Here is a 27,803-nt window from a genome sequence, read left to right as displayed (position 1 = left end):
TTATATTTCAGATGTTGATGTTCATATATACGGACATGGCTCCAGAGCTGGGAAGCATGGCAGCAGAGTTAATAGCTGCCGCTGACAAGTATGACGTGCCACTGCTTAAAGAGAAGTGTGAGGAGAAGATGGTGCAGGACATGAGCGTGCAGAACGCCGGCTCTGCTGCGGCCCTGGCTGTGCTGCACCGTTGCCCAGGTCTGAGGGACACCGCTGTGAAGTTCATAGCGGGGAACCTGGAAGTGATGGCCACTGAAGGCTGGGCGCGAATGCTGCGGGACAGCGCAGAGACTGCGGTGGAGATATGCCAGCAGGTGGCGGCGGAAGCTGCATGCCTTCCACGCAAAGAAGTATCAGAGGAAAGGTTAGGATTTTGTGTGTGTGTGTGTGTGTGTGTGTGTGTGTGTGTGTGTGTGTGTGTGTGTGTGTGTGTGTGTTGGGTGGATGTGTGTGTTGGGTGGATGTGTGTGTTGGGTGGATGTGTGTGTTGGGTGGATGTGTGTGTTGGGTGGATGTGTGTGTTGGGTGGATGTGTGTGTTGGGTGGATGTGGGGGGAGGGTGATTGGCACACTGATTACAACATTGTGACTGTTTGTTAGACAAAAGTCTAAATCCTGTCTGTTGACTTTGTAGGCACTTGACATGGTAAGGAAAATACGAGACTGGGCCACGAAAACCGTGTAATCGTTCTCCTGATAAGGACCACAAATGGAGAAATCCCCTCATATAAAGGACTGACAAAGGGCACATTATTACGATGTGGTTCCTGGGAATGAGCACTTTGAAATAACAAAGAAGTTTAGCTGTTCACGTGGTTCTTTATATTATGTGCATATATGTACGTAACAAAGTGTATCATACAGTTTCCGATGCTCCAAGATGACAAGTAGTGTCCAATGGAACCTAAAGGCTCAGATTTTTTGTCGTAAGTAACCGGAATATCCTCCCTTAAATAATTTGTTTACACCACTTAAAATGGTTGTGAGGCACAGTTACAGCTAGAAAGACATTCTCGCAACTTATTTTGGTTGTAGGGTACCACAGAAATTTCATCTGTCAGGTAAACAAACAGCGAAAGCTAATGTAAAATGTGAACTAGCCGTCTGAAGACGAGCCTGTCTGTTCGAAACCGTAAAGGCGCTGTTTGAATAAATAAATAGCATTGTAGAAAGTGGCTAGTTGCTGTGATCTGTGTAAGTCAGTTTTCAATGAAACAGCAGTGATGCCCCCCCCCCCCCCCCTCCGCCCCCGATTCCGAGGAGCTCAACATATGTTGTCAACACACCAATAGTGCATGTTTCTGAGGTTTATATGGGAATTATTGGTAAATGTGGCTTCGTCACTAAACAAGATACATCTGGAGTATCCTGTCTTAATACCCACGCACAGATGTTAACACAATTTTCATAATCATTTCCTGGCAGCTCCTGATGGACAGAGATGTGATACGGATGCAACCTATGTCTGTGGAGAATGCATAGGACACTTGCCTGTCTCGTGCCACTTATTTGTGCGTTTCTGCAGGAGCTAATGTGCGGCTCAGCTGTAACAGCAGCAAGAAAATTAAGTCGCCCTCTTCTATCGTCACTTGTTTCCTTCTGTTACATTGTCTAGCATTTACACTACCATTTTCATGTTACTGTTTGAAGAGGTTTATGAATAACTGCCTAGAGGGTTGACCTCTAGTAGGAAATCTTACCACATACTATGTACAAGAACGAACTGCTTTCTTCCTACACTCGTCATACCCCATGAGCATGTTGGTTTTTCTGCATTGTTCACGCACAATCTATTGCTTGGACTGTCAGACACTAACCGACTAGCAAGTCACAGTGCACTCGGGCAGTGCATACGTACACAGTTCAAACATATCATCATACTAGCAATTATGCAGGTTGAATGGCGCACCCAAGTGTCAATGTGAAAACTTTTCAAAATAACATATCTCGTACATGACTCACACTAAACTGCTGCAAGAAACACTTCTGTTATACTAATTTACCCTACTTTTAGTTCGTTTGTCTTGATAGGCATTGTTACATCTAAAAAGGTGTATGTTAGCACAAAGAATGCTGGCTAACAGCAATACACCCTTACTACCAATTCATTCTGTGAAAACCATTTGTCAATATCACTTTCCATTTCCACAATATTTGTGATGCAAGTTTTTGTGCATATGAATGGTGTGCCCTGCAAGTACACATTTGGTGCCACATACCTCTGGAACCCCAGAAAGTACTTGTCCAGTTCATGCCGAGCTAAATTGCTGCCATACTGTGCTCCAAAAGTGGGGCGACACACTTCTAAGCATAGTCAGTGCCTTGACTCGTTAGTGCCTGCCCTCACAGTGTACTCGGTCCTGTGTGCTACGCACTGACTCAACACTTTAAAATCACACTGAATAGAAGAAATGGGATCAGTAGTGTAGTAGATACGTGTATAAAGGTATTATTTTGCAAACCAGTAAACCGCATTCCTGAAGTTAAAAGAGAAGCAAACTGAATTCAACAAGATCAGTACTTGCGGCACCTGCGCTCAAAATTGCTTCTTCTGATGTCCCTGCAACTTTTTTCCTTGTTTTTTTCCTTTAATTGATTTTTAAAGTGTGATAGTGTCACCTCGAAAAGTAGCTGACTTTTCTGCATACCTATTTCTAAATCACTGGCTTTGTATTATGCAATGGGACCTGCAGAAGTAATTCACAGTATTGATGTTTATCCTAGTAGTTTAAACTGTGTGAATTTGCATTCTTGATTTCCAATGTAATCAAGTAGCTTACCCACTACATTGTCTCTTTGACATTGAGCACTGCTTTGGCTGAACTGTGAACAGCGCCTGTCATTACATGCAGCCACGATCAGTACTTTTGGTTGCTTGAGTGTGCCATATTCAGTAAAGAATCACTAGCCTTCTACGTGAAACACAGTAACCTCAGATGGACAGTACGTGTCTTTAATTTTTGCCTGTATTTTGAGACAAGCTAACTACTGCCCTAATAACGTTTTTGAGAACATTAATTTTTAAAATTAAATTTGTTAGCTATATTAATGGAACTGATAATGTAATGTGTTATTTTATTTGCAGACTCACATTTTCAAACATAAACTGTTTAGTTTACTTGCATCAATCAGGGGATGATTTGGACTGTGGGAACTTTGTGCATGGTGAAAGATTACATGTCTTTCAGATATCACTTTAAAATTATATTAAGACATCTCAAACAATTTACAAAGGCAAATCATAACAATTTGTACAAAAGGAAATGAAAACTGCTACTCACGCAAAGAATGAAATAATGCTGAGCTGTGCTGTCACAGCCACGATCACATTTATAATTCATGAAATCTTCTTGGTTTATCAGCCAAGTCACTATGACACGTACTCGCAACGCTTAGAAGAGTGTCCTACTTAACTTCGACTGAACATGACTAATAGTATACTTGTTAAAATATTGCTGCAACATGACACTACAACGGTTGATAACCCGAGAAAATTTCTTTAGTGGAATATGTGGAGAAAGTCTGCATTTGGACTTCTGTGAGACTTTTTGCGGTAAACTATTTAATATTTTCTGTTAAATGTTCTAACATTGTATTCTTTTGCAAATTTGATCTCTTACACCAATATGCGATCAGTATAATATTACAGCTGTAGTATTTTTCTTTGATAAAATTTTTATTTGTCTTCAGATTTGTCAACATTCCATATGTTTTTAATTTAATATAAATTATATTAATTATATTAATTTAATATAAATAATTTAATATAAATTGGATATAAAATTAATTTAGATATCCTTGCTAATGCTATAATTTTTGATAAATTTAAAATATGCTTAACATGATCTTTGATTATCACATATATTTGTGTTTTTATGGAACAAGATTAATTGCAGGAATAATAGTAATTTGTTGAAAAATTATGCATAATTCTCATTTTACCAGCCATAAATGTCAGTTGCCTACTCACAATTATATATTAGCACAAAAAGCTTTAAATGACAAGTTAAAAGATCACATAGTACAAATGTATTAGATTATTCATTTCACATTTAGGTTGAGTAGTATGTTATGGGCTGTCTAAGGCTGCTATGTTTCCCTCTGAATTGTGGGGAGACATTCGAGAGGGTCGTGAGAGCTCCCTGCTGAAGAGAACTTTTTGCTTGAAGCGTTTATCTTTTTTTATTTTTTTTATTTTTTTTTTTACGTGTATCGATTTCCTAATGTCTTAGTCAACTTTTGGAGACTACAGTAGCATGAAAACACAGGCTCTCAAAAATGGCAAATAATCCCGAAATTGAAAACAACGTATAACGTAGGACAGGTTCCAGCTGCTCGCCTGACGACTGGCTCACATGGACGTGCTTGTGGTCTGAAAGCTAACTTTGCAGGCCGCACCCATTAGCTGACCGTACCAGCCGACAGCGACAAACCGACACGGTTCTGAGTCTACAGTCATAACCAGAAGACCACAGGAAGCAGAGTGAGGACAGACAGAAAGCGAAAAACGGTAAAAACACTGACTTACCAAATGCCGACAGAAATGAAAGTGCGGAGAGACTCGCAACAGTGACACTAAATAAAATGAGTGCTCCCAGCTGCATCAGTTGGTCAATGCCACAAGCATTTGACGAAGTACGCCTTGGCCATTGCCACGTCGTAGACTGCCGATATAAGGGTATAAGTTGTTCACTCCACTTTCGATGCATCTGATTCTAGCTCACGACCACTGGATTGCATGCTACCCTGAGCTGTAGGATATTGTCTGTATTGTTTGGCAGTCACTTCTATTTCGATGGCTTCTTTCAGTATACTGTTGCAGGACACATTTTAGTGCGAGCCACACCAGATTTCGTAAATTTGACCCACCGATAAAACGTTTTCTAGAGCATACACAGCTAAGTGGATTTCTCAAGGTACACTGTTTGCTCAAAAGTATCCGGACACCTCCGAAAACATGTTTTTTCACATTTGGTGTATAGTGCTGCCACCTACTTCCAGGTACTCCATATCAGTGTCCTCAGTAGTCATTAGACATCGAGAGAGAGAGAGAGCAGAATGGGGCGCTCTGCGGAACTCACGGTCTTCAAACGTGGTCAGGTGATTGGGTGCCAATTGTCATACGTCTGTAGGCGAGATTTCTACACTCTTAAACGTACCTAGCTCCACTGTTTCTGATATGATAGTGAAACGGAAATGTGAAGAGACAAGTACAGCACAAAAGCCTACAGGCCGATTTCGTCTGTTGACTAACAGATACCACTGACAGTTGAAAAGGATTGTAATGGGTGATAGGCAAACATGTATTCAGACAGTCACACAGGTATTCCAAACTGCATCAGGATACACTGCAAGTACTATGACAGTTAGGCGGTAGGTGATAAAACTTGCATTTCATGGTCGAGCGGCTACTCATGAGCCTCACATGACGCCTAGATTGGTGTAAGGGTCGTGAACACTGGAAGATTGGACAATGGAAAAATGTTGTGTGGAGTGACAAATCACGGTACACAATGTGGCGATCCGATGGCAGGGTGTGGATATGGCGGATGCCCGGTGAACGTCGTCTGCCAGCATGTGTAGTGCCAACAGTAACATTCGGAGGCGGTGATATGATGTGGTCATGTATTTCATTGAGGGGTGTTGCACCTCTTTTGCGTGGCACTATCACAGCACAGGCCTACATTGATGTTTGAAGCACCTTCTTGCTTCCCACTGTTGAGAAAAATGGTTCAAATGGCTCTGAGCACTATGGGATGTTGAAGAGTTGCTCAATGTAGGTGAAAATACGATGAGTAATGGTTCAGATTTCGATGTACAATGGGATAGGAATGATGATGGAAATAGGATCACATTTGAGGAAGTGGAGAAAATGGTCAATTTATTGCAGTGCAATAAAGCGGCTGGGGTGGATGAAATTAAGTCGGAACTCATCAAATACAGTGGAATGTCAGGTCTTAAATGGCTACGCAGGATAATTGAAATGGCGTGGGAGTCGGGACAGGTTCCATCATACTGGACGAAAGCAGTAATCACACCAATCTTTAAACATGGAAACAGAAAAGATTGTAACAACTACAGAGGTATCTCTTTAATCAGTGTTGTGGGTAAAATCTTCTCAGGTATTGTTGAAAGGAAAGTGCGAGTATTAGTAGAGGACAAATTGGATGAAAATCAGTGTGGGTTTAGGCCTCTTAGAGGTTGTCAGGACCAAATCTTTAGCTTACGGCAAATAATGGAGAAGTGTTATGAGTGGAACTGGGAATTGTATCTATGCTTTATAGATCTAGAAAAGGCATATGACCGTGTTCCTAGAAGGAAGTTATTGTATGTTCTACAAGATTATGGAATAGGAGGCAAACTTTTGCAAGCAATTAAAGGTCTTTACATAGTCAGGCAGCAGTTAGAGTTGACGGTAAATTGAGTTCATGGGTCAGAGTAGTTTCAGGTGTAAGACAAGGCTGCAACCTGTCTCCACTATTGTTCATATTATTTATGGATCATATGTTGAAAACAATAAACTGGCTGGGTGAGATTAAGATAGGTGAACACAAAATAAGCCGTCTTGCATATGCGGATGACTTAGTTGTGATGGCAGATTCGATTGAAAGTTTGCAAAGTAATATTTCAGAGCTAGATCAGAAACGTAAGGACTAATTGTAAGAAGATTAGCATCTCCAAAACGAATGTAATGTCAGTGGGAAAGAGATAAAAACGGATTGAGAGCCAAATAGGAGGAACAAAGTTAGAACAGGTGGACGGTTTCAAGTACTTAGGATGCATATTCACAGGATGGCAACATAGTGAAAGAACTGGAAGCGAGGTGTAGCAAAGCTAATGCAGTGAGCGCTCAGCTACGATCTACTACCTTCTGCAAGAAGGAAGTCAGTATCAAGACTAAGTTAATCTGTGCACCGTTCAATCTTTCGACCTACTTTGTTGTATGGGAGCGAAAGCTGGGTGGATTGAGGTTACCTTATCAATAAGGTTGAGGTTACGGATATGAAAGTAGCTAGGATGATTGCAGGTACTAGTAGATGGGAACAGTGGCAGGAGGGTGTGCACGATGAGGGAATCAAAGAAAAACTGAGAATGAACTATATAGATGTAGCAGTCAGGGCGAACAGGCTTAGATGGTGGGGTCATGTTGCACGCATGGGAGAAGCAAGGTTACCCGAGAGACTCATGGGTTCAGCAGTAGAGGGTAGGAGGAGTCAGGGCAGACCAAGGAGAAGGTACCTAGATTCAGTTAAGAATGATTTTGAGGTAATAGGCTTAATATCAGAAGAGGCACCAATGTTAACACTGAATAGGCGATTATTGAGGAATTTTATAATGGGGAATATGGTCCAGACTGAACGCTGAAAGGCAGAATCAGTCTTAGATGATGATGATGATGATGATGATGATGATATGATGATATGATGATATGATGATATGATGATATGATGATGATGATGATGATATGATGATGATATGATGATGATATGATGATGATGATGATGATGCAGCTGCTGTAGTGTAGCTTCCTGTACCATCTAGTTTCACATTTTAATTTCTTCAGCGCCTCCGTCCAGATGCAAGGTGGTACCCTGCTGATAGATACCGATGCCTACATTGGTCTATGTATAGCCACTGTAAGTTTTTGTGCTTTAACATCTACATTATTATCCGGCAATGGACTTCCAGGACACACTCTCCTTAGTTCTTCGTAGTTAGCACCCTTGATCTCATATTTGGGCCTTAGGTGCACATTTTCTGTATCGTCTTGGATTTCACTTCCAATGATAGTATAGTGTATGATATTGTTGCCACTCGATGTCATTCCACTCTCAATCTTCCAGCCTTTCACTCGGCGAGGTGCTGCCATATTCGCCAAAGTGACACCAATATTTGACATTACTCCGACCCTCCCTTCATAGGTTTGTGGATTGTGAGGTGCATTCAATACCTGTAGGTTGAGTTCCATAAGGATTTCTTCTAGTTGTACTCCATGCTCGTCAGTCAGGCTGCTATGCCACAATACTGACTTCGCATTTGTATCAATGGAGTACACGAGAGGCTTAGTTCGTCTGAGGTGACTAATATCCTCTAGTCTTAGCAGATGCTTATCTCATCACTAAACTGAAAATGCATGGAACCCAAGATGCAACTCTTCCTTCCGGATAACATTTCCACACAGATTAAGTGTAATGAACAGTATTGTAATATTTTTGTCAGAGTTATGGCCTTGTTAAGTATTATTATTGCTGTTATAGGACGCTGTCTGTGTGTGAATATCTTTCCAGTTATTGGCATACTGGGGATCTTTTTCCTTCATATACTGTTCTTGGAGGCACAATACATCTAACTGCAATTTCTCTGCAGCTCTTCTAGTCAAATGGTTCAAATGGCCCTGAGCATTATGGGACTTAACTTCTGAGGTCATCAGTCCCCTAGACTGAGTTTTTGCTGACCACAGATATGGCAGTCAACCGCCTTTTTGTATAAATCATAACTCTCCTTCGTCCTGGTCATACGAATGCTGGTACTGTAAAGCTTATATATCTCTCATGAAGGTTTTTGAAAAACAGTGATCAGGCAAGTCACAGGTTTGTCACCAATATATACAGTTTGTGATGGCTAAAACTCGAATCTCACAATTATACAGTCCTGATGGTCCTTATTTCTGTGAAGGTGGTGTGTGAGGTTGTAGGATCACCTTCACAGTAAGTCGCAGGAGCGAGGAGGCACTGAAAGTCATTATATACTACAAAATCTCAACGCTCCTAATGGTGCACATTCTTATGCTTCAATATGTTTCCCTCAGTGGGTATTACAAGAAGCAGAAGTTTCCTGGTAAAGGAATCCACAAGATGTTCTACTAATAAGTTGCTTGTGGAAAATGCACCGACTCACATCGAGAATATATCCTTTTTTCACTTCCTGAATTTGGATGCAAGGAGCCGGGATATATCTGCTCCAAAGTTAGTGATAATTAATGCTAGGTTTCGAGTGTGGCGCAAATCCCACGAAGCCATGGACCCAAATTGTCAACAACGCACTGTGCAAACTGGCAGTGGCTCCATAATGGTGTGTGAAATGTTTACAGGGAATGAACTCGTTCCTCTGATCCAGTCGAATCGATCACTGAATAAAATGGTGATGTTCGGCTACCTGGAGACCATTTCAACCCAGACGATGGAATTTTGATGTATGACAATGTGCTATGTTACTGTGCCACAATTGTTCACTATTGGTTTGAAGAAAATTCTGAACAAGTTAGGTGAATGATCTCGTCACCCAGATTGCCTGACATGAACCAAATCACACACACACGGGATATAATCGAGAGGTTAATTCTTACACAAAATTCTGAAATGACACTTTCGCTATTACAAACAGCTATATATGCACTGTGGCTCAGTATTTCTGCAGGGAACTTCCAATGACTTGTTGAGTTCATGCCACGACAGGAGGTCCGACATGATGGTACGAGGTATGCTATGACCTTTGTTACCTCAGTGTGTACCGAAAACATGAGTACTAGTGATGTCGCAGGTGGCAGCTACGTAAGTTAAGGGTGACCAGCAGCCTATTGGCAGCCTTTCTACTTGACAATGTCCAAGGGCTGCTTGATGGAAAACTTGTGGCATTTTAGCCACATTCATTTGGCAGTAGCGACTGAAACAAACAACACTTGCCACCATTTAAACACTCCTACAGCCATAGCTTGCCGAACTGTGTTAGTCACTAGTCTATGAAAAATACTGATAAGGGTTAGTGCACATTTTGATATCTTGTAAGTTATGACATTGTCGAAGTTTTGGATGATGGTTACTGCTAATGCTCTCCAACCAATTGCATGAGTCAGGCAACATTTTTTTCAAAGAATGTTTTTTTTCCCTAAACTGCCATTTCTTGGAAGCAGTGCTAAAGCGATTTACTAAGCACTGATATAAACAAATTGTCAAATTCACAGACGTTTTTGGCATGTTGACATAATTTATATTGGAGGGATAGGGGATGACAGTCAATAACCAAGAGTTACTCCACTCTCCTGAACCGAGCCATATATTTGCACCTTGTGTTCCACTGAGCTCTCTATAGGAGTATCGTGCAATATGGTTGCTAAAGGAAATCAGTGTATCCAAAAATTTTTACCTCAGAAAGGTTGATACATAAGCAGTGTTTGTGTAATAAGCCTTTCATGTAAGGAACATACATCAATAAGAGTGGTATTCAATACGTAAGCGGGTTGGTTTCTTCACAATCCCAGTACTCCATACTATTTCCTACTCTTTTGGTTATAAAACTATATATTTAAAGATAACGTCCGTTCAATGCAACGGCCTTATGTCACCTTATTGCGTGGGCTTGTAAGCCCACATAGTACAATTCCACTGGGTAACATGAGAGCCAACGTCATGCCTCCACATCATCCTCACACTGCTTCCCACAGAGTGCATCCTTCATTGAGCCAAACAGATGAGAGTCAAAAGATGCGACATCTGGGCTGGGGTGAGCAAGAAGAGTCTATTGAAATTTGACCTATGCAGGCTTCTTTGAGGCCTTGCGTTGTTGTGCAGAAGGTGAAGTTTGTTTGTATTATTGGGACGAAGAACACATTGAATCTGTTTCTTCAGTTTCCTGAGGGTTGCACGGTACACTTCCCAGTTTATCATTGCACCATGAGGGAGGACATCAAACAGAATAATCCCCTTCAGATTTCCAGAACACCGTCATGACTACTTTACTGGCTGGGGGTGTGGCTTTGAACTTTTTCTTTGGAGGAGAGGTGGTGTGACGACACTCTTTGGACTACCATTCTATTTCCGGTTTCCTGTGATGAACCCATGTTTCATCGCAGGTGGCAATGAGTGACAAAAATTTCTTTGCAATCAGTCTCATAACGGGCAAGCAATTCGGCACAGATTTTCCTTCATTGCTCTTCATGGTCTTCTGTTAGGTGGCGAGAAAGCCAGTGGGCACACACCTGGAGGTACCCTAGCTGCTGAACGAGTATCTCAGTACTACTAAACAGTCCAGATGAACAGCGAGGTGTTTGTGATCCGTTGATCACATTGAATGAGATGGTATGCGCGTTCCAACAGTGCAGCAGTCATTGTAGTGCGTGGCCGACCAGCATGCAGGATATCAGACAGGTCTGCGTAACCTTGTTACGGTGATAGCAAACATCTCGCGTAACGAGTCACGATGCTTTTTTCACTGCCAGGTTCCTGCAGACATCTTGCAAGCGCCCACGAATATCAATGATGCTCTCGTTTTCTGCCAAAAGAAACTCAAAGAACTCTGTGCTTAAAATGCAGCTCCATTACAGATACCAGTTTGAAGGGTGTATACAGCGTCACCATCTAACTGAACTTCAAGAAACTATGGGTGCTGAGGCGTTTTTGGAATTGAAATAGGTCGAGAAAAAAGTGTGTACCGTTACTTATTGAACACCCCGGGGAATTCCTTGCTTCCTTGTTACTTATGTAGTCTGCATTATAATTCTCAAAAGTGGCAATCTCTCTCTCTCTCTCTCTCTCTCTCACTCACTCACTCACTCACACACACACACACACACACACACACACACACACACACACACACACACACACACACACACACACAAAAGAAAAACGCATGTATGTATACTGAAAATAAGACAGTCTGATATTTATTACACTAAATAATTACACTTTCATTCCATTTTGGGGAACTGATATCTGTGGTGTCACCGCCAGACACCACACTTGCTAGGTGGTAGCCTTTAAATCGGCAGTGGTCCGGTAGTATACGTCGGACCCGCGTGTCGCCACTGTCAGTGATAGCAGACAGAGCGCCGCCACACGGCAGGTCTAGAGAGACTTCCTAGCACTCACTCAGTTGTACAGCCGACTTTGCTAGCGATGGTTCACTGACAAAATACGCTCTCATTTGCCGAGATGATAGTTTAGCATAGCCTTCAGCTACGTTATTTGCTACGACCTAGCAAGGCGCCATGTTCAGTTACTATTGATATTGTGAATCATGTACCGTCAAGAGCGACGTTCATCATTAATTGATTAAAGTTAAGTATTCCACCTGCTACTTCCGTTTTTCTAAATTCTAATGTCCTTGTCCTGTTCCAGACGTCACGCCAGCCTGCGTGAGCTAAAACGTGTGCCTTTCGGCCTCCTCTAGTAACACGGTGTTGGCTCTCCTGCCAACTACAACAGTGTCTATAGTTAACATCAGTGTCAAGTGTGTACCTCATGGCCAAAATACACTTCTATAATTGTTTCATGGAAGCAAACAACTTCTAGTGACATCTTGAGGAATTTCTTGCTATGTCTGGAACACCCGCTGTTTGAATTGAGGAAGGTAGCTGGCTGGAGACTGGTATGAAACTATGCGTATTTCCACTGCACTGCAGACATGATCCATGGGGCACAAATCAGTGGACTGGGCCAGTCAGGCAAGGATCTGTACATGGCTCAGGACATAATTGGTGTGGTGTCTTGCGTTGTATAGTTGGAATATGCCATTTTGTACATAGTCATGAAGTGTACGACAACAGAACATAACATTTTTGGTGCATACTGGCAAGCATTGAAACTCTCCTCAAGAATTACCAAGCCATTCCCATTGCCATATCTAATAGCCCCCATGCCAATTTCCACGAATGGGACAGGCATTGACTTGGAGAATCTCTACCTCCTATGACTTTTCACCACATTGTCTACAGATGGATTGTGTCAGTTTGTCTAGCACATGCAAAAGAAAGACTCGTTGCTGAATACCATAGAATAGTTCTGTGTCTAAACTCACTCTGCATTTACATCATACCAGTCATGGTGTCCACAGCAACTGATACATCTCAACTTGATATATCAACCCAACATACAGTAACCTGCTCCCAACCATCTCTGATGAAACAGTGCCCATGAACCCTGCCCAGTTTTAAACTTTTGTCCGTCAGTTTGTCAGAGGTAACTAAACAATTCTAAAATATACTCACTGTGTAGTTCTACTGTAGATAGCCATTCTTGCTCTTCGTGCAACTTGGTTGTCCTGAGTTCATGCTACCACTACTTATTCTGCAGTCGTTGCACTAGATTTCGCTGTGTGATCTGTCTGTATGACACATCCATGTCCATCAAGCCAATGATTCGACTTCTCAAGTCTCCATGTGCACGTCCACAGGGCATGCTGTGTTGCAGTTTGCACACGAATGTAAATGCAACGTTACAGATACACAATACCCGTTATGTACTCACACCATTTGAAACTGCAGCAACGGCTTTTGCCTGTGCTGAAAAATAAGCTTACAAAAGAATGAAATTATAATCAATATGTCCCATAAAAATGAAAACACTACATTATCAGCATGTTTGTGCCCATTCAAGGTTTCCACGATGCAACATCTATACACATACTCTGCCAGACACCCTTCAGCGCATGGTGAAGAGTACCTTGTACGATTATGTCATTTCATTTCCTGTTTACTCCCAAACATAGCGAGCGAAAAATAGTCTATATGCCTCCATACCAATCCTAATTTCTCTTGTCTTTGCAGTCGCTATGCGAAACGTATGTTGGTGGCCATAGAATGGTACTGTAGTCAGTTTCAAATGCCTGTTCCCTAAATTTTCTCAGTAGTGCTTCTCGAAAAGCTGATCGCCTTCCCCCCCAGGGATTCCTATCTCACGTGTTGATCGAGCATACCGGTAACAAATCTAGCTACATGCTTCTAAAGTGCTCCTCTGTCTACTTTTAATATTACCTAGTGGGGATCCAGCAGTACTCAACAATGGGTCGCACTAATTTTTTATTTGTTCTTTCGGTTACAGTTGAACTGCTCTTTGCAAGTAGTCCCCCAATAAACCGAAGTCGATCATTTACCTTTCCTACAGCCGTTCTTACCTCCTCCATTCACTTCATATTGCTTTGGAACATTACGACCAGACATTTAATGGACGTGATTGTCAGGCAGCATACTGTTAATGCTGTATTCCAACTTTAAGGGATAGTTTTTCCTGGTCACCTGTGTTAGCATACAGTTTCCTACACTGAAAGTTAGCTGCCATTCGTCACAGGAACTAGAATATCTGTCAAACTAATCTTCTATAGTCCTACAGTCAGTCAACGACGACACCTCTACACCACAGAGTTATCAGGAAACTGCCGAAGACTGCTGCGTACCCGGTCCACCGGATCATTTATGTATATTGAAATTACACTGACAGAAATAAATCACAACACAAGAAAGGCACTGTGCGACGCAAACGGAAGTTGGAAGGCGTGTTTCTACAGTCAAAAGACGATGTCTGTTCTAATTTAGTGCCAGTGGCATAAAAGTGGTGTGTCTAACGCCCCTGTGATGATGCAAATGAGGCCTGCTTTTAAATACACACTGTGACGGTCTTGAGCGTTAGTTACCTTCAAGATTGGACATAGTGAGTTTATGTTGGTCAAGAATGCCTTTAAGGCGACAAAGACGCCATTATCAATGCCTCAGTGGGCTTGAACGAGGTCGTCTAACAGGACTGCTAGAAACTGGGGGTTCGTTGTGTGCCATTGCAGGAAGACTTGAAAGGAATGAAGCCAGTGTACATGATTGATGGCAGCTGTGGTCTCAAGAACGTACTGTCCACTGACCTCAAATCAGCGCTATTTGCGACTTCAGTGGTGTCAAGCGAGAGCTCATTGGAGGGCTGGGTGGATGTGTGTTGTGTTTTCTGTTGAATGCTGGTTCTGCCTCGGTGCCAGTGACAGCCGTGTGTTGGTTAGAAGATAGCCAGTTGAAGGCCTGCAACCACCATGTCTGTATGCTAGACACACCGAACCTATAGCTAGATGTATGGTCCGGGATGCGATCTCTGTAGGAGTGCAGTGAACGTCAGTATAGTGATTCGATCTGCTGTGCTGCCCTACGTGAGCTGCATTCCAAGGGGTGTTTCCAACAGGATAACGCTCGCCTACATTCCGCTGTTGAAATCGAACCGACCCTACATAGTTCCGACATGTTGCCTTGACCTGCTCGATCACCAGAATTGTCTCCAACTGAGCACATACGCTATGTCAGCAGACAACTCCAGTGTCATCCACAAGTAGCATTAACTGTCCCTGTATTGGCTGACCAAATGCTACAAGTGTGGAACTCCAGCCCAACCAGCAGCTATACTACACAGTGCATGCACGTTTGCATGCTTGCATTCAATATTCTGACGGTTACGTCGTTCATTAATGTACCAAAATTTCACATTTAAAATGCTTACATTAATCGGTGTTGCGTTTCTTTTTTCTGTTAGTGTAACAGCTGTCGTATCACACTTCCCTGGGGCACTCCTGACGATACCCCTATATCTGGTGACCATTCGCCGTTTAGGATAAAGTACTGAGTTCTGTTACTTAACAAGTCTTCGAGATACATACCTTGGAATCAGTCCTGTGTGCTCGTACCTTCTTCAACAGTTTGCAGCAGGGCACTATTTCAAATGCTTTTCGGAAATCTATGAATATGGAATCTGCCTGTAGCCCTCTATTCATTCATCCCAGTATATCATGTAATAAAATGGCAAGCAATGTTTCTCACAAAAGGTGCCTACTAAATTCGTGCTGATTTGTGGAGAGCAGCTTTTCGGTTCGACGTAATTTATTATATTCCAACTGATAATATGATCAAGAATTTGACAGCAAACAGATGCAAAGGATATTCGTCTGTATTTGTTTGTCAGTTCTTTTAACTTTCCTGAACACAGGAATCACCTGCACTTGTTTCTTTTGTTTGTCTTAGGTCATCGACGCCCATGTCGTAACCTTAATACATCAAGAAGTAAAAGAGCTTAAAATCGACTGTACGTTAAGCGCAATCTGCGTCTACATCTACATGGATACTCTGTAAATCACATTTAAGTGCCTGGCAGAGGGTTCATCGTACCACCTTTATAATTCTCTATTATTCCAATCTCGTATAGCGCGTGGAAAGAATGAACACCTATATATTTCCGTACGAGCACTGATTTTCCTTATTTTATCATGGTGTTCGTTCCTCGCTATGTAGGTCTGTGTCAACAAAACATTTTCGCATTCGTAGGAGAAAGTTGGTGATGGGAAATTCGTGAGAAGATTCTGTCGCAACAAAAAACGCCTATCTTTTAATGATTTTCAGCCCAAATCCTGTATCATTTCTGTGTCAATCTCTCCCATATTTCGCGATAATACAGAGCGTTCTGTCCTCCTTTGAACTTTTTCGATGTACTCTGTCAGTCCTATATGGTAAGGATCCCACACCGCGCAGCAGTATTTGACGGACAAGCGTAGTGTAGGCAGTCTCCTTAGTAGGTCTGTTACATTTTCTAAGTGTCCTGCCGATAAATGGCAGTCTTTGGCTAGCCTTCCTCATAATTTTTTCTGTGTGTTCTTTCCGATTTAAGTTGTTTGTAATTGTAATGCCTAGGTATTTAGTTGAATTTACGGCTTTTAGATTAGACTGATTCATCGTGTAACTGAAGTTCCTTTTAGCACTCATGTGGATGACCTCACACTTTTCGTTACGTGGGGCAACTGCCACTTTTCGTACCATTCAGATATTTTTTCTAAAACCTTTTGCAGTTTGTTTTGATCTTCTGATAACGACAGCATCATCCGCAAACAACTGAAGACGGCTGCTCAGATTGTCTCCCAAATTGTTTATATAGATAAGGAACAGCAAAAGGCCTATAACACTACCTTGGGGAACGCCTGGTAACACTTCCGTTTTACTCGATGACTTTCCATCAATTACTACGAACTGTGACCTGTCTGACAGGAAATCGCAAATCCAGTCACATAACTGAGACGATATTCCATAAGCACGCAATTTCACTACTAGCCGCTTGTGTGGTACAGTGTCAAAAGCCTTCCTGAAATCCAGGCATATGGAATCGATCTGAAATCCCTTGTCAATTGCATTCAGCACTTCATGTGAATAAAGAGCTAGTTGTTTCACAGGAACGATGTTTCCTAAACCCATGTTGACTGTGTGTTAATAGACAGTTTCCTTCGAGGTAATTCATAATGTTCGAACACAATATATGTTCTAAAATCCTGCTGCATGTCGACGTTAACGACATGGCCTGTAATTTAGTGGGTTACTCCCACTACCTTTCTTGAATATTGTTGTTGAAATAAGTCTGTAAACTACGTTGTAGAGACAGCAGAGGTCCGAACCAAAGATTAAACATCCATCGCCATATTGCTACTACAGATTAAACGCCAAACGCGTTAGACACCTGGTGCGTCGTTTGCTAATACAGCAAATAACTCAGACGGAAAACAAATGAGGAAGTAAGTGGTTAAAAAAAGGGCCTTCGGCCAGAAAATGTGATCCGTCAAAAGTTAAACATAATGAGTGGAAAACGGCAGGTGATCACCACTTAACAAATGGCTATGGCATAAACAACAGTGTCCAATACACAAATTAGCTAAAATGATCTCGCGGCGAGAGAGCCAAGGTGAGGTTGGCCAGGACGGTGGGAGAGGTTTGATTCCCCAGAGCTTGTTTCCGTTAAGAGAAGCTCAGTGGTGATGTCAGAGGGACACCACCTGCAGATAGACGGCAAAAACGGATAAACGCGAGTCAAGTAAGGGGCTAATGCCACGACGTATTCTGTTAAGTTGTTCCCCAACGCCAGGAATGCCCAGTACTGTGTTGACCACAAGCGAGTCGGTGAGACGGCCACACTACAGTATGTTTGTACTATCCTCGTGCGTGACTAATTTCTTAGATGCGAAATTTAAAACATCGGCTTTCCTTTTGCAGTCTTCTATTGGCAACACCAGACTATTTGACGAGTGACTGGCTGGAAGCCTTGACCCACTTAGTGAATTTTCGTAGGGACAGAATTTTTCGGTTTTTCCGTAAGATCTTTAACTTAGATATGACGTGGTGGTTTGTTGGATTCTTCCACATACTCGGCATGTACTTCACAAGAGTGGTGTTTACAATCTGTTTAAACTTAGCCCATAACTCCTCTACACTTACATTATATTGGAACTAAATGGTGTTCTTTCGTTTTCTAAGTGGGATGCTAACAACTATTTATGTGCTCTTTCTTGCAAGAACGTTCTCCTAGTCTTCTTGATAGATTAATTAACTTTATTAACCATCGTCGCTGTGATGACATCTGCATCACTAATCCCTCTCTCTATTCTGGTATCATTGTTACGGTCAGGCCTGTGTGTAGCTAAAAGACCTAAAATATTTCCATTGCGCATGGGTGGTCGGACTAGTTGCTCAAACATTTTTCGAAACAACGCGATGAAAAGTACTTCATGAACTATCTGTATCACATGCAATGAATCCATGGATGTTCCAGTCTATACATGGCAGATTGAAGTCGTCTGCAAATAATATTGTATGATTTTGGTATTTCCGCACTACTGAGCATGGACTTTCTCTGAAGGACTCTGCAACTGTCACTCGAAATCTGGTGGTCAGCAACAACATCCGACAGTTAACTTGACACGTCCTGATAACTTGACAGTAAGATGCAGTTCCACATCATTTCAGACAGTGTTTCAGAATGACGTTCTAAAAATTTGGGGACAGGTTCCTTACACCAAAACAAGATAAAAGAGATGTCCAGTAAACATGGGCAATAAAACGCATGACTTAAGAACTACGATCTCTTGTTCATCCTCAATACTGTGAGCCAGGCCTCTTGTCTTGCAGGCTCTTTGCTTTCCATATATTGGAAGGAGGTAGTATGGACCTAAACAAGAAATGTCCAGGAAACAAGGCCTAAGAGCCACCAATTCAGCAGAAGATATGTATTTCACTACAGTGAAGATGAAGTGCTTGTAACTCTAAAGGTATGCGTTTTAGAGCCCATGTTTAGGAATATTTTTTACTGTTTTTGTCCACAGTACCTACTCCAAAATATGGAAAGCAGAGAGATTATTGAGAAGAGCTGGTTCACAGTATCGAGGATGGGCAAGTGCTCATAGCTCTTAAGACTTGAACTTGAGGTCATGTTCAACGGAGGTTTCATTTCTTGTTTCTGTATAACGAAGCGGGCCCCAAATTTTTAAATTGTCGTTCTGGAACGATAAATACATATCCCGAAAACGACGCATCATTAGAAATATATGTTCTGGGTGAGAAATTAATATTAGTTAAGGGGAGATCTGTCTACGCTACAACAGGCCACATCCGGTCTACCCCTGCTGGGGTGGCACCCCCTACTTATATTGCCTATTCGTATTCTACGACAAAAAATACGTAAATCTTACTCAAACCATTGTTTAGCATTTGTGGTAGGTGGTGCTGCATACAAAGCGACACATTTCATTCTATAGCTTCATTTATGATGCAATTAAAAACCTTTGTGTCCTAACGGTTGATCTGGATGTTCAGATTTTTTTGGGGTGTTGCAAATGTGACTGCAAAGAACAAATAATATGGCTAGACATTCAAATTTCAGGCAGATAAGCCACTTTTATGGTAACTTACTTTTCTCTATCCCACGGGGTTGATTGTCGTAAATCCCCAAACCACAGAAAACATCGAACTCGGTGGCCACCCTCGAATCCCAGTAAGGGGTGACTGACTTAGAAGTGTGTTTCCATGCAATCATCATAACTCGTGCTGACCGCTAACCGGCTACAGGTGTAATGTAAACGACAACCTTTGCAATACAGTAAAATTTCCGTGAAATCAAGCACCCCAATGGTGAGAGGGAAGGGTACTCACAGACATCGAATATCCCAATGGGAACAGAAAAATTCGCTGAAGCGCCAAAGAAACATGCAGGCATACGTATTCAAATACAAAGGCATGTAAATTGGCATAATAGGGCGCTGCGTTCGGCAACGCCTATATAAGACAAAAAGTGTCTTCAGCAGTTGTTAGATCAGTTACTGCTGATACAATGGCAGGTTGCCATGATTAAAGTGAGTGTGAAGGCTTTGTTACAGTCTGAGTGCGAGCGATGGGACACAGCCACTCCGGGGTACTGATGAAGTGCTGATTTTTCCCGTACAACTAATTCATGAGTGTATCGTGAACATCAGGAAACCGGTAAAACATCAAATCTCTGACATCACTGCAGGCTGGAAAAGATCCTGCAAGGACAGATGACGACTGAAGAGAATTGTTGAATGTTATAGAAGTTCAACCCTTGCGCAACTTGATGCAGATCTCAATTCTGGGCCTTCAAAAAGCGTCAGCGTGAGTACCATTCAACGAAAGCTCGTGGATACGGGTTTTTGGAGCCTAAGGCACACTGGTGTACTGTTGATGACTGCATGACACAAAAACCTTGGGTCTCGCCTTGGCCTGTCAACACCGACATTGGACTGTTGCTGACTGGAAACATATTGCCTGGTCGGAAGAATATCGTTTAAAATTGTATCCAGCAGATGGACGTCTGTGGGTTTGGAGACTACCTCACGAATTCATCGATCCTGCCTGTCAGCAAGGGACCGTTCAAGCTCGTAGAGACACTAATGATGTGGGGTGTGTGTCGTTGGAGTGATTTGGGACACTTGATACGACTCTGATAGGTGCCCCGTACGTAAGAATCCTTTCTGATCACTTGCATTCATTTGTAACAACTGTGCATTTCGACGGTCTTGCGCAATTCCAAAAGGTCAATGGGACACCCCACAGTCCATAATTGCTACAGAGTGTCTCCAGGAACAGTCTTCTGAGTTTAAACACTTCAGCTGGCCACCAAACTCTCCAGACATGAACACTGAGCATATGTGGCATGCCTTGTAACGTGCTGTTCAGAAGAGGACTTCACCCAGTCATAGTCTTACGGATTTATGGACAGTCCTGCAGGATTCATGGTGTCAGGTCCCTCTAGCACTACTTGAGACATTAGTTGAGTCCATGTAATGTCGTGCTGCGGCACTTCTGCTTGCTCGTGCGGCCCCACACAATATTAGGCAGGTTGGCCAGTTTCTTTAGTTCTTGAGTGTGTTACATCGATGTCGTCGTTTTTGGATCATGCTAAACGTAGTATCTAACCAGTTCTTGTGACGACTAACCGCATTGTCCCCAGAATGAGATTTTCACTCTGCAGCGGAGTGTGCGCTGATATGAAAATTCCTGGCAGATTAAAACTGTGTGCCCGACCGAGACTCGAACTCGGGACCTTTGCCTTTCGCGGGCAAGTGCTCTACCAACTGAGCTACTGAAGCACGACTCACGCCCGGTACTCAGCTCTCCTGCGAGCCTTGCAGAACTAGCACTCCTGAAAGAAAGGACGAGGTACTGGCAGAAGTAAAGCTGTGAGTACCGGGTGTGAGTCGTGCTTCGGTAGCTCAGTTGGTAGAGCACTTGCCCGCGAAAGGCAAAGGTCCCGAGTTCGAGTCTCGGTCAGGCACACAGTTTTAATCTGCCAGGAAGTTTCATATCAGCGCACACTCCGCTGCAGAGTGAAAATCTCGTTCTGGAAACATCCCCCATGCTGTGGCTAAGCCATGTCTCCGCAATATCCTTTCTTTCAGGAGTGCTAGTTCTGCAAGGTTCGCAGGAAAGCTTCTGCAAAGTTTGGAAGGTAGGAGACGAGGTACTGGCAGAAGTAAAGCTGTGAATACCGGGCGTGAGTCGTGCTTCGGTAGCTTAGTTGGTAGAGCACTTGCCTGCGAAAGGCAAAGGTCCCGAGTTCGAGTCTCGGTCGGGCACACAGTTTTAATCTGCCAGGAAGTTTCATAACCGCACTGTGTTGTACAATCAAATTTTCAACACTAATTTAAATTTCAAACCTAAACATCAAGCGTTAGATTATAAAGGTAGACGTACACATCCCGAATGAAACATAGAATCAAATATTTCGGTTCTAAATTGCAGAAACAGGCACACTTGAACTTTGTCTATTACAGCGACATTGTTCACGAATGGAAAAGAATTGTTTGAGAAATCCATACGTATATAATTATTGTATAATGGATAGGTTAAAGTTAGATATAGTGGGAATTAGTGAAGTTCGGTGGCAGGAGGAACAAGACTTCTGGTCAGGTGACTACAGGGTTATAAACACAGTCAAATACAGGTAATGCAGGAGTAGGTTTAATAATGAATAGGAAAATAGGAATGCGGGTAAGCTACTACAAACAGCATAGTGAACGCATCATTGTGGCCAAGATATATACGAAGCCTACACCTACTACAGTAGTACTAGTTTATATGCCAACTAGCTCTGCAGATGAGGAAGAAATTGAAGAAATGTATGATGAAATAAAAGAAATTATTCAGATAGTGAAGGGGACGAAAATTTAATAGTCATGGGTGACTGGAATTCGAGTGTAGGAAAAGGGAGAGAAGGAAACGTAGTAGGTGAATATGGATTGGGGGACAGAAATGAAAGAGGAAGCCGCCTGGTAGAATTTTGCACAGAGCACAACTTAATCATAGCGAACACTTGGTTTAAGAATCATGATAGAAGGTTGTATACATGGAATAACCCTGGAGATACTAAAAGGTGTCAGATAGTTTATATAATGGTAAGACAGAGATTTAGGAACCAGGTTTTAAATTGTAAGACATTTCCAGGGGCAGATGTGGACTCTGACCACAATCTATTGGTTATGACCTGTAGATTAAAACTGAAGAAACTGCAAAACGGTGGGAATTTAAGGAGATGGGGCTTGGATAAACTGAAAGAATCAGAGGTTGTAAGTGTTTCAGGGAGAGCATAAGGGAACAATTGACAGGAATGGGGGAAAGAAATACAGTAGAAGAAGAATGGGTAGCTTTGATGGATGAAGTAGTGAAGGCAGCAGAGGATCAAGTAGGTAAAAAGACGAGGGCTAGTAGAAATCCTTGGGTAACAGAAGAAATATTGAATTTAATTGATGAAAGGAGAAAATATAAAAACGCAGTAAATGAAGCAGGCAAAAAGGAATACAAACGTCTCAAAAATGAGATCGACAGGAAGTGCAAAATGGCTAAGCAGGGATGGCTAGTGGACAAATGTAAGGATGTAGAGGCTTATCTCACTAGGGGTAAGATAGAAGATACTGCCTACAGGAAAATTAAAGAGACCTTTGGAGATAAGAGAACCACTTGTATGAACATCAAGAGCTCTGATGGAAACCCAGTTCTAAGCAAAGAAGGGAAAGCAGGAAGGTGGAAGGAGTATATAGAGGGTCTATACAATGGCGATGCACTTGAGGACAATATATGGAAATGGAAGAGGATGTAGATGAAGATGACATGGGAGATACGATACTGCGTGAAGAGTTTGACAGAGTACTGAAAGAGCTGAGTCGAAGCAAGGCCCCCGGAGTAGACAACGTTCCATTGGAACTACTGACGGCCTTGGGAGAGCCAGCCCTGACAAAACTCTAGCATCTGGTGAGGAAGATGTATGAAACAGGCGAAATACCCTCTGACTTCAAGAAGAATATAATAATTCCAATCCGAAAGAAAGCAGGTATTGACAGATGTGAAAATTACCGAACATTCAGTTTAATAAGCCACAGCTGCAAAATACTAACATGAATTCTTTAGAGACGAATGGAAAAACTAGTAGAAGCCGACCTCTGGGAAGATCAGTTTGGATTCCGTAGAAATACTGGAACACGTGAGGCAATACTGACCTTACGACTTATCTTAGAAGAGAGATTAAGGAAAGGCAAATCTACGTTTCTAGCATTTGTAGACATAGAGAAAGCTTTTGACAATGTTGACTGGAATAATCTCTTTCAAATTCTAAAGGTGGCAAGGGTAAAATACAGGGAGCGAAAGGCTATTTACAATTTGTACAGAAACCAGATGGCAGTTATAAGAGTCGAGGGACAAGAAAGGGAAGCAGTGGTTGGGAAGGGAGTGAGACAGGGTTGTAGCCTATACCCAATGTTATTCAATCTGTATATTGAGCAAGCAGTAAAGGTGACAAAAGAAAAATTTGGAGTAAGTATTAAAATCCATGGACAAGAAATAAAAATGTTGAGGTTCGCCGATGACATTGTAATTCTGCCAGAGACAGCAAAGGACTCGGAAGAGCAGTGGAACGGAATGGATGGTGTCTTGAAGGGAGGATATAAGATGAACATCAACAAAAGCAAAACGAGGATAATGGAATGTAGTTGAATTAAGTCGGGTGATGTTGAGGGTATTAGATTAGGAAATGAGACACTTAAAGTAGTAAAAGAGTTTTGCTATTTGGGGAGCAAAATAACTGATGATGGTCGAAGTAGAGGATATAAAATGTAGACTGGCAATGGCAAGGAAAGCGTTTCTGAAGAAGAGAAATTTGTTAACCTCGAATATAGATTTAAGTGTCAGGAAGTCATTTCTGAAAGTATTTGTATGGAGTGTAGCCATGTATGGAAGTGAAACATGGACGGTAAATAGTTTGGACAAGAAGAGAATAGAAGCTTTCGAAATGTGGTGCTACAGAGGAATGCTGAAGATTATATGGGTAGATCACATAACTAATGATGAAGTTTGTGGCACAACTTGACCTGAAAAAGGGATCGGTTGGTAGGACATGTTCTGAGGCATCAAGGGATCACCAATTTAGTATTGGAGGGCAGCGTGGAGGGTAAAAAATTGTGGGGGAGACAAAGAGATGAATACACTAAGCAGATTCAGAAGGATGTAGGTTGCAGTAGGTACTGGAAGATGAAGAAGCTTGCATAGGATAGAGTAGCATGGAGAGCTGCATCAAACCAGTCTCAGGACTGAAGACCACAACAACAACATTAATTATTGTGTAAAATCCGAAACTGCAATAGAAATGGGGTTTTCAGTTTCAAAATACGAAGTTGGGTTGGAAGTAGCCAATTGTAGCACGGACAGAACAGTTATTCTGTATGGTGCGTTGTGATTATTTGTCTTAAGTTAAAACAAGCAAGATACACATCAAGGATTATATCGCCAACCAATCTTTGTCTGATTATTGGTTTCAGCTGGACGTGAACCATCTTCATGTGATAAGACAGTGTGCCATAACGGCCAAACATGTACAAGTCTACAACATGGCATATGAAGATAGTATTATTGTTAATGGCTAGCATAGTGACTAAGTAATGTAATATTTTTAATACAGGTCATGTAAACGTGTGGGCAGTACTGCAGTGAACAGAAAAATCAATACTGAGTATTAGCCACACATGTTAACGTGATGTGTATTACAAATATTACATTAATGGTTCGGTCTGCTGGCCGTAAGCTGCAATATCATCCTCACATACCACAAAAATGTACTAACAATGACCTCTCCTGTGCAGCAACACCAATATTGATTCAGTATGTCTGTTACCAAGCTTTAACGGTACATTGCATTATTTTTATGACCTGTGTTCTAATGGGTGGTATATGAAAGATATGTCTAATTATCTCGTCTATACATTCTGTATGAATGCATTTCTGTCGTCTGTGCGTACATATATCACCACCAGTAAACCACATGTAAATTATGATGGACTTTACAGGATGTTCACAGACGAGCAGATACGGCTCTTCGTTAAGAGGTTGCGGATTGCAGCATCAAGGGCCAGACAGACCAGGTGCTTGACCTGGTCCGCATAGGAGCACCACTTGATGCGAGGGGTGACGAGCAGCGCACTGCCCTGTCCTTGGCGGTGGCAAACAATCATGAAGCTGTTGTCAAGTTCCTGATCGATGTTGGGGCAGGCGTCTGTGTCCAGGACTCCACTGGGAGGACACCTCTACACATAGCTGCATGTAGGCCTGGCGAGCAGCTCATAATATGGATGCTTTTGGCAGCATCACCACCTATTGATGTAAAGGATAATGCGGGGCAGACTGCACTCCATCTGGCTGCCATTGGCAGGTGTTTCTTTGCAGCAAAGGCACTGCATCTGGCTGGTGTGAGAAAGGACATAAAAGATAACAAAGGAAAAGTACCTACACAGTAAGAGGAACAATACAGGGCTATTACAAATGATTGAAGCGATTTCATAAATTCACTGTAGCTCCATTCATTGACATATGGTCACGACACACTACAGATACGTAGAAAAACTCATAAAGTTTTGTTCAGCTGAAGCCGCACTTCAGGTTTCTGCCGCCAGAGCGCTCGAGAGCGCAGTGAGACAAAATGGCGACAGGAGACGAGAAAGCGTATGTCGTGCTTGAAATGCTCTCACATCAGTCAGTCATAACAGTGCAACGACACTTCAGGACGAAGTTCAACAAAGATCCACCAACTGCTAACTCCATTCGGCGATGGTATGCGCAGTTTAAAGCTTCTGGATGCCTCATTAAGGGGAAATCAACGCGTCGGCCTGCAGTGAGCGAAGAAACGGTTGAACGCGTGCGGGCAAGTTTCACGCGTAGCCCGCGGAAGTCGACGAATAAAGCAAGCAGGGAGCTAAACGTACCACAGCCACGGTTAGGAAAATCTTACGGAAAAGGCTAAAGCAGAAGCCTTACCGTTTCGAACTCATTGATGGGGACATGCTGCGCCGAGTGTGGGAGGAACTTGATTATCGGCTTGATGTCTGCCGAATCACTAAAGGGGCACATATCGAACATTTGTGAATGCCTAAAAAAACTTTTTGAGTTTTTGTATGTGTGTGCAAAGCATTGTGAAAATATCTCAAATAATAAAGTTATTGTAGAGCTGTGAAATCGCTTCAATCATTTGTAATAACCCTGTATAAGATTATACAAGTGCGTCTGGTACGGCTTTCAGATTATACTTAGCTACTGATATGCCAGTATGCGTGCAATGGAGTAGGAGGTAAATTCACATGCCACCTTTTGCCAAGTAAATAAACTTCATTAAATTATATTGTAGTACCATGTAAATTAAACACAATACATTTAAGGCAGGACATGTTAATAGGATGTGAAGTAATCATATTGAGGTTAAAAATCTTCTGTTCGTGTTTGCTTTCAAACAGATTTACTGTTGGAGAGGGTCTGGGCTCTTCCTTCATCGAAACACAATTTCCATTTTTATTACACACACACACACACACACACACACACACACACACACACACACACACACACACACACACGTGCACGTGCACATTTCAACGTAGAATTAGTTAGAGGAAGGCATAACCGTATCGTTCCCGGTCGTAAAATTTCCAAGTAAATCACTGTTCTCAGTTAAGTTGTATGTGGTCACAGACGACAAAATGTGGAACACAACAACTGCATTAAATAACGTAACACTCCAGAGAATCCACTACGTGGTAACAACATAAATATACAAATCTTGACCTGGTCTTCAGGTATGTAATTACTGTTTTAAAAACTCGAATTAATATGTATACAAGCAGCGTCTTTCTTGTTTCGTATGAAATTAATAAAACACTGCATGGCAATGCTGAAAATTCTGCGGATCCTGCCTGGCTAATAAAAAGAACTAGAAAATTTGTGTTTTGCTCACATTCTCCAAAAACAAATCGCACAGAACAGAAGTTGGTGCAAACCTTAATTAGCTATAAGTAAGGTAATTGACACTGGAGATCTCTTGCACATTTAATTTGAACCTACTGGCCAATTAATACACTGTCTTCAGAAGCAAAGTCCACACTGTAATTTATTTTGTTGAATAAAACTCAAATTTCTTAAAAGTTCTTTAGTTTACACCATTAACTGTTCGTATTATTAATTGAGGCCATTTTTTTTAGAATCTGAGTTCTCCTATGACTTTGCTTCATCACAGCACTATTTTCTTATTTAGCTAGATATGGTTTGAATATAAAACGTGAAGCTGGTCATTGTGCTGAATAAAGAAACTTCAAGCAACTAGCTGTTCATCATTTCAGTACACAGCTGGAGAGCATTTGTGTGGTCCAAAAGTGGAGGGACTAGTAATTTATTTTGCAGGAAACAGTCACTGCACACACGTGAGTGA

The 27,803-nt window shown here is 42.0% G+C and overlaps 2 protein-coding genes across 2 annotated transcripts in view; both read left to right on the top strand.

Annotated features, from left to right (window-relative positions):
* Positions 1–27,803, top strand: part of LOC126426465 (speckle-type POZ protein-like) — a 159,754-nt gene that overhangs the window by 68,513 nt on the left and 63,438 nt on the right. The gene's annotated exons all lie outside the window — the stretch shown is intronic.
* On the top strand, positions 36–25,845 carry LOC126426467 (serine/threonine-protein phosphatase 6 regulatory ankyrin repeat subunit B-like). Its single transcript, XM_050088379.1, has 2 exons — positions 36–364; positions 25,452–25,845. Exons 1-2 carry the CDS (start codon positions 36–38, stop codon positions 25,843–25,845), a joined length of 723 nt encoding a protein of 240 aa, XP_049944336.1.

The sequence above is a fragment of the Schistocerca serialis genome, chromosome 11, assembly GCF_023864345.2.
Source record: "Schistocerca serialis cubense isolate TAMUIC-IGC-003099 chromosome 11, iqSchSeri2.2, whole genome shotgun sequence".
In the NCBI taxonomy this organism is placed as follows: Eukaryota; Metazoa; Arthropoda; class Insecta; order Orthoptera; family Acrididae; genus Schistocerca; species Schistocerca serialis.
The sequence above is the reverse complement of the archived record's forward strand: the minus strand, read 5'-3'. Positions and strand labels throughout refer to the sequence as shown.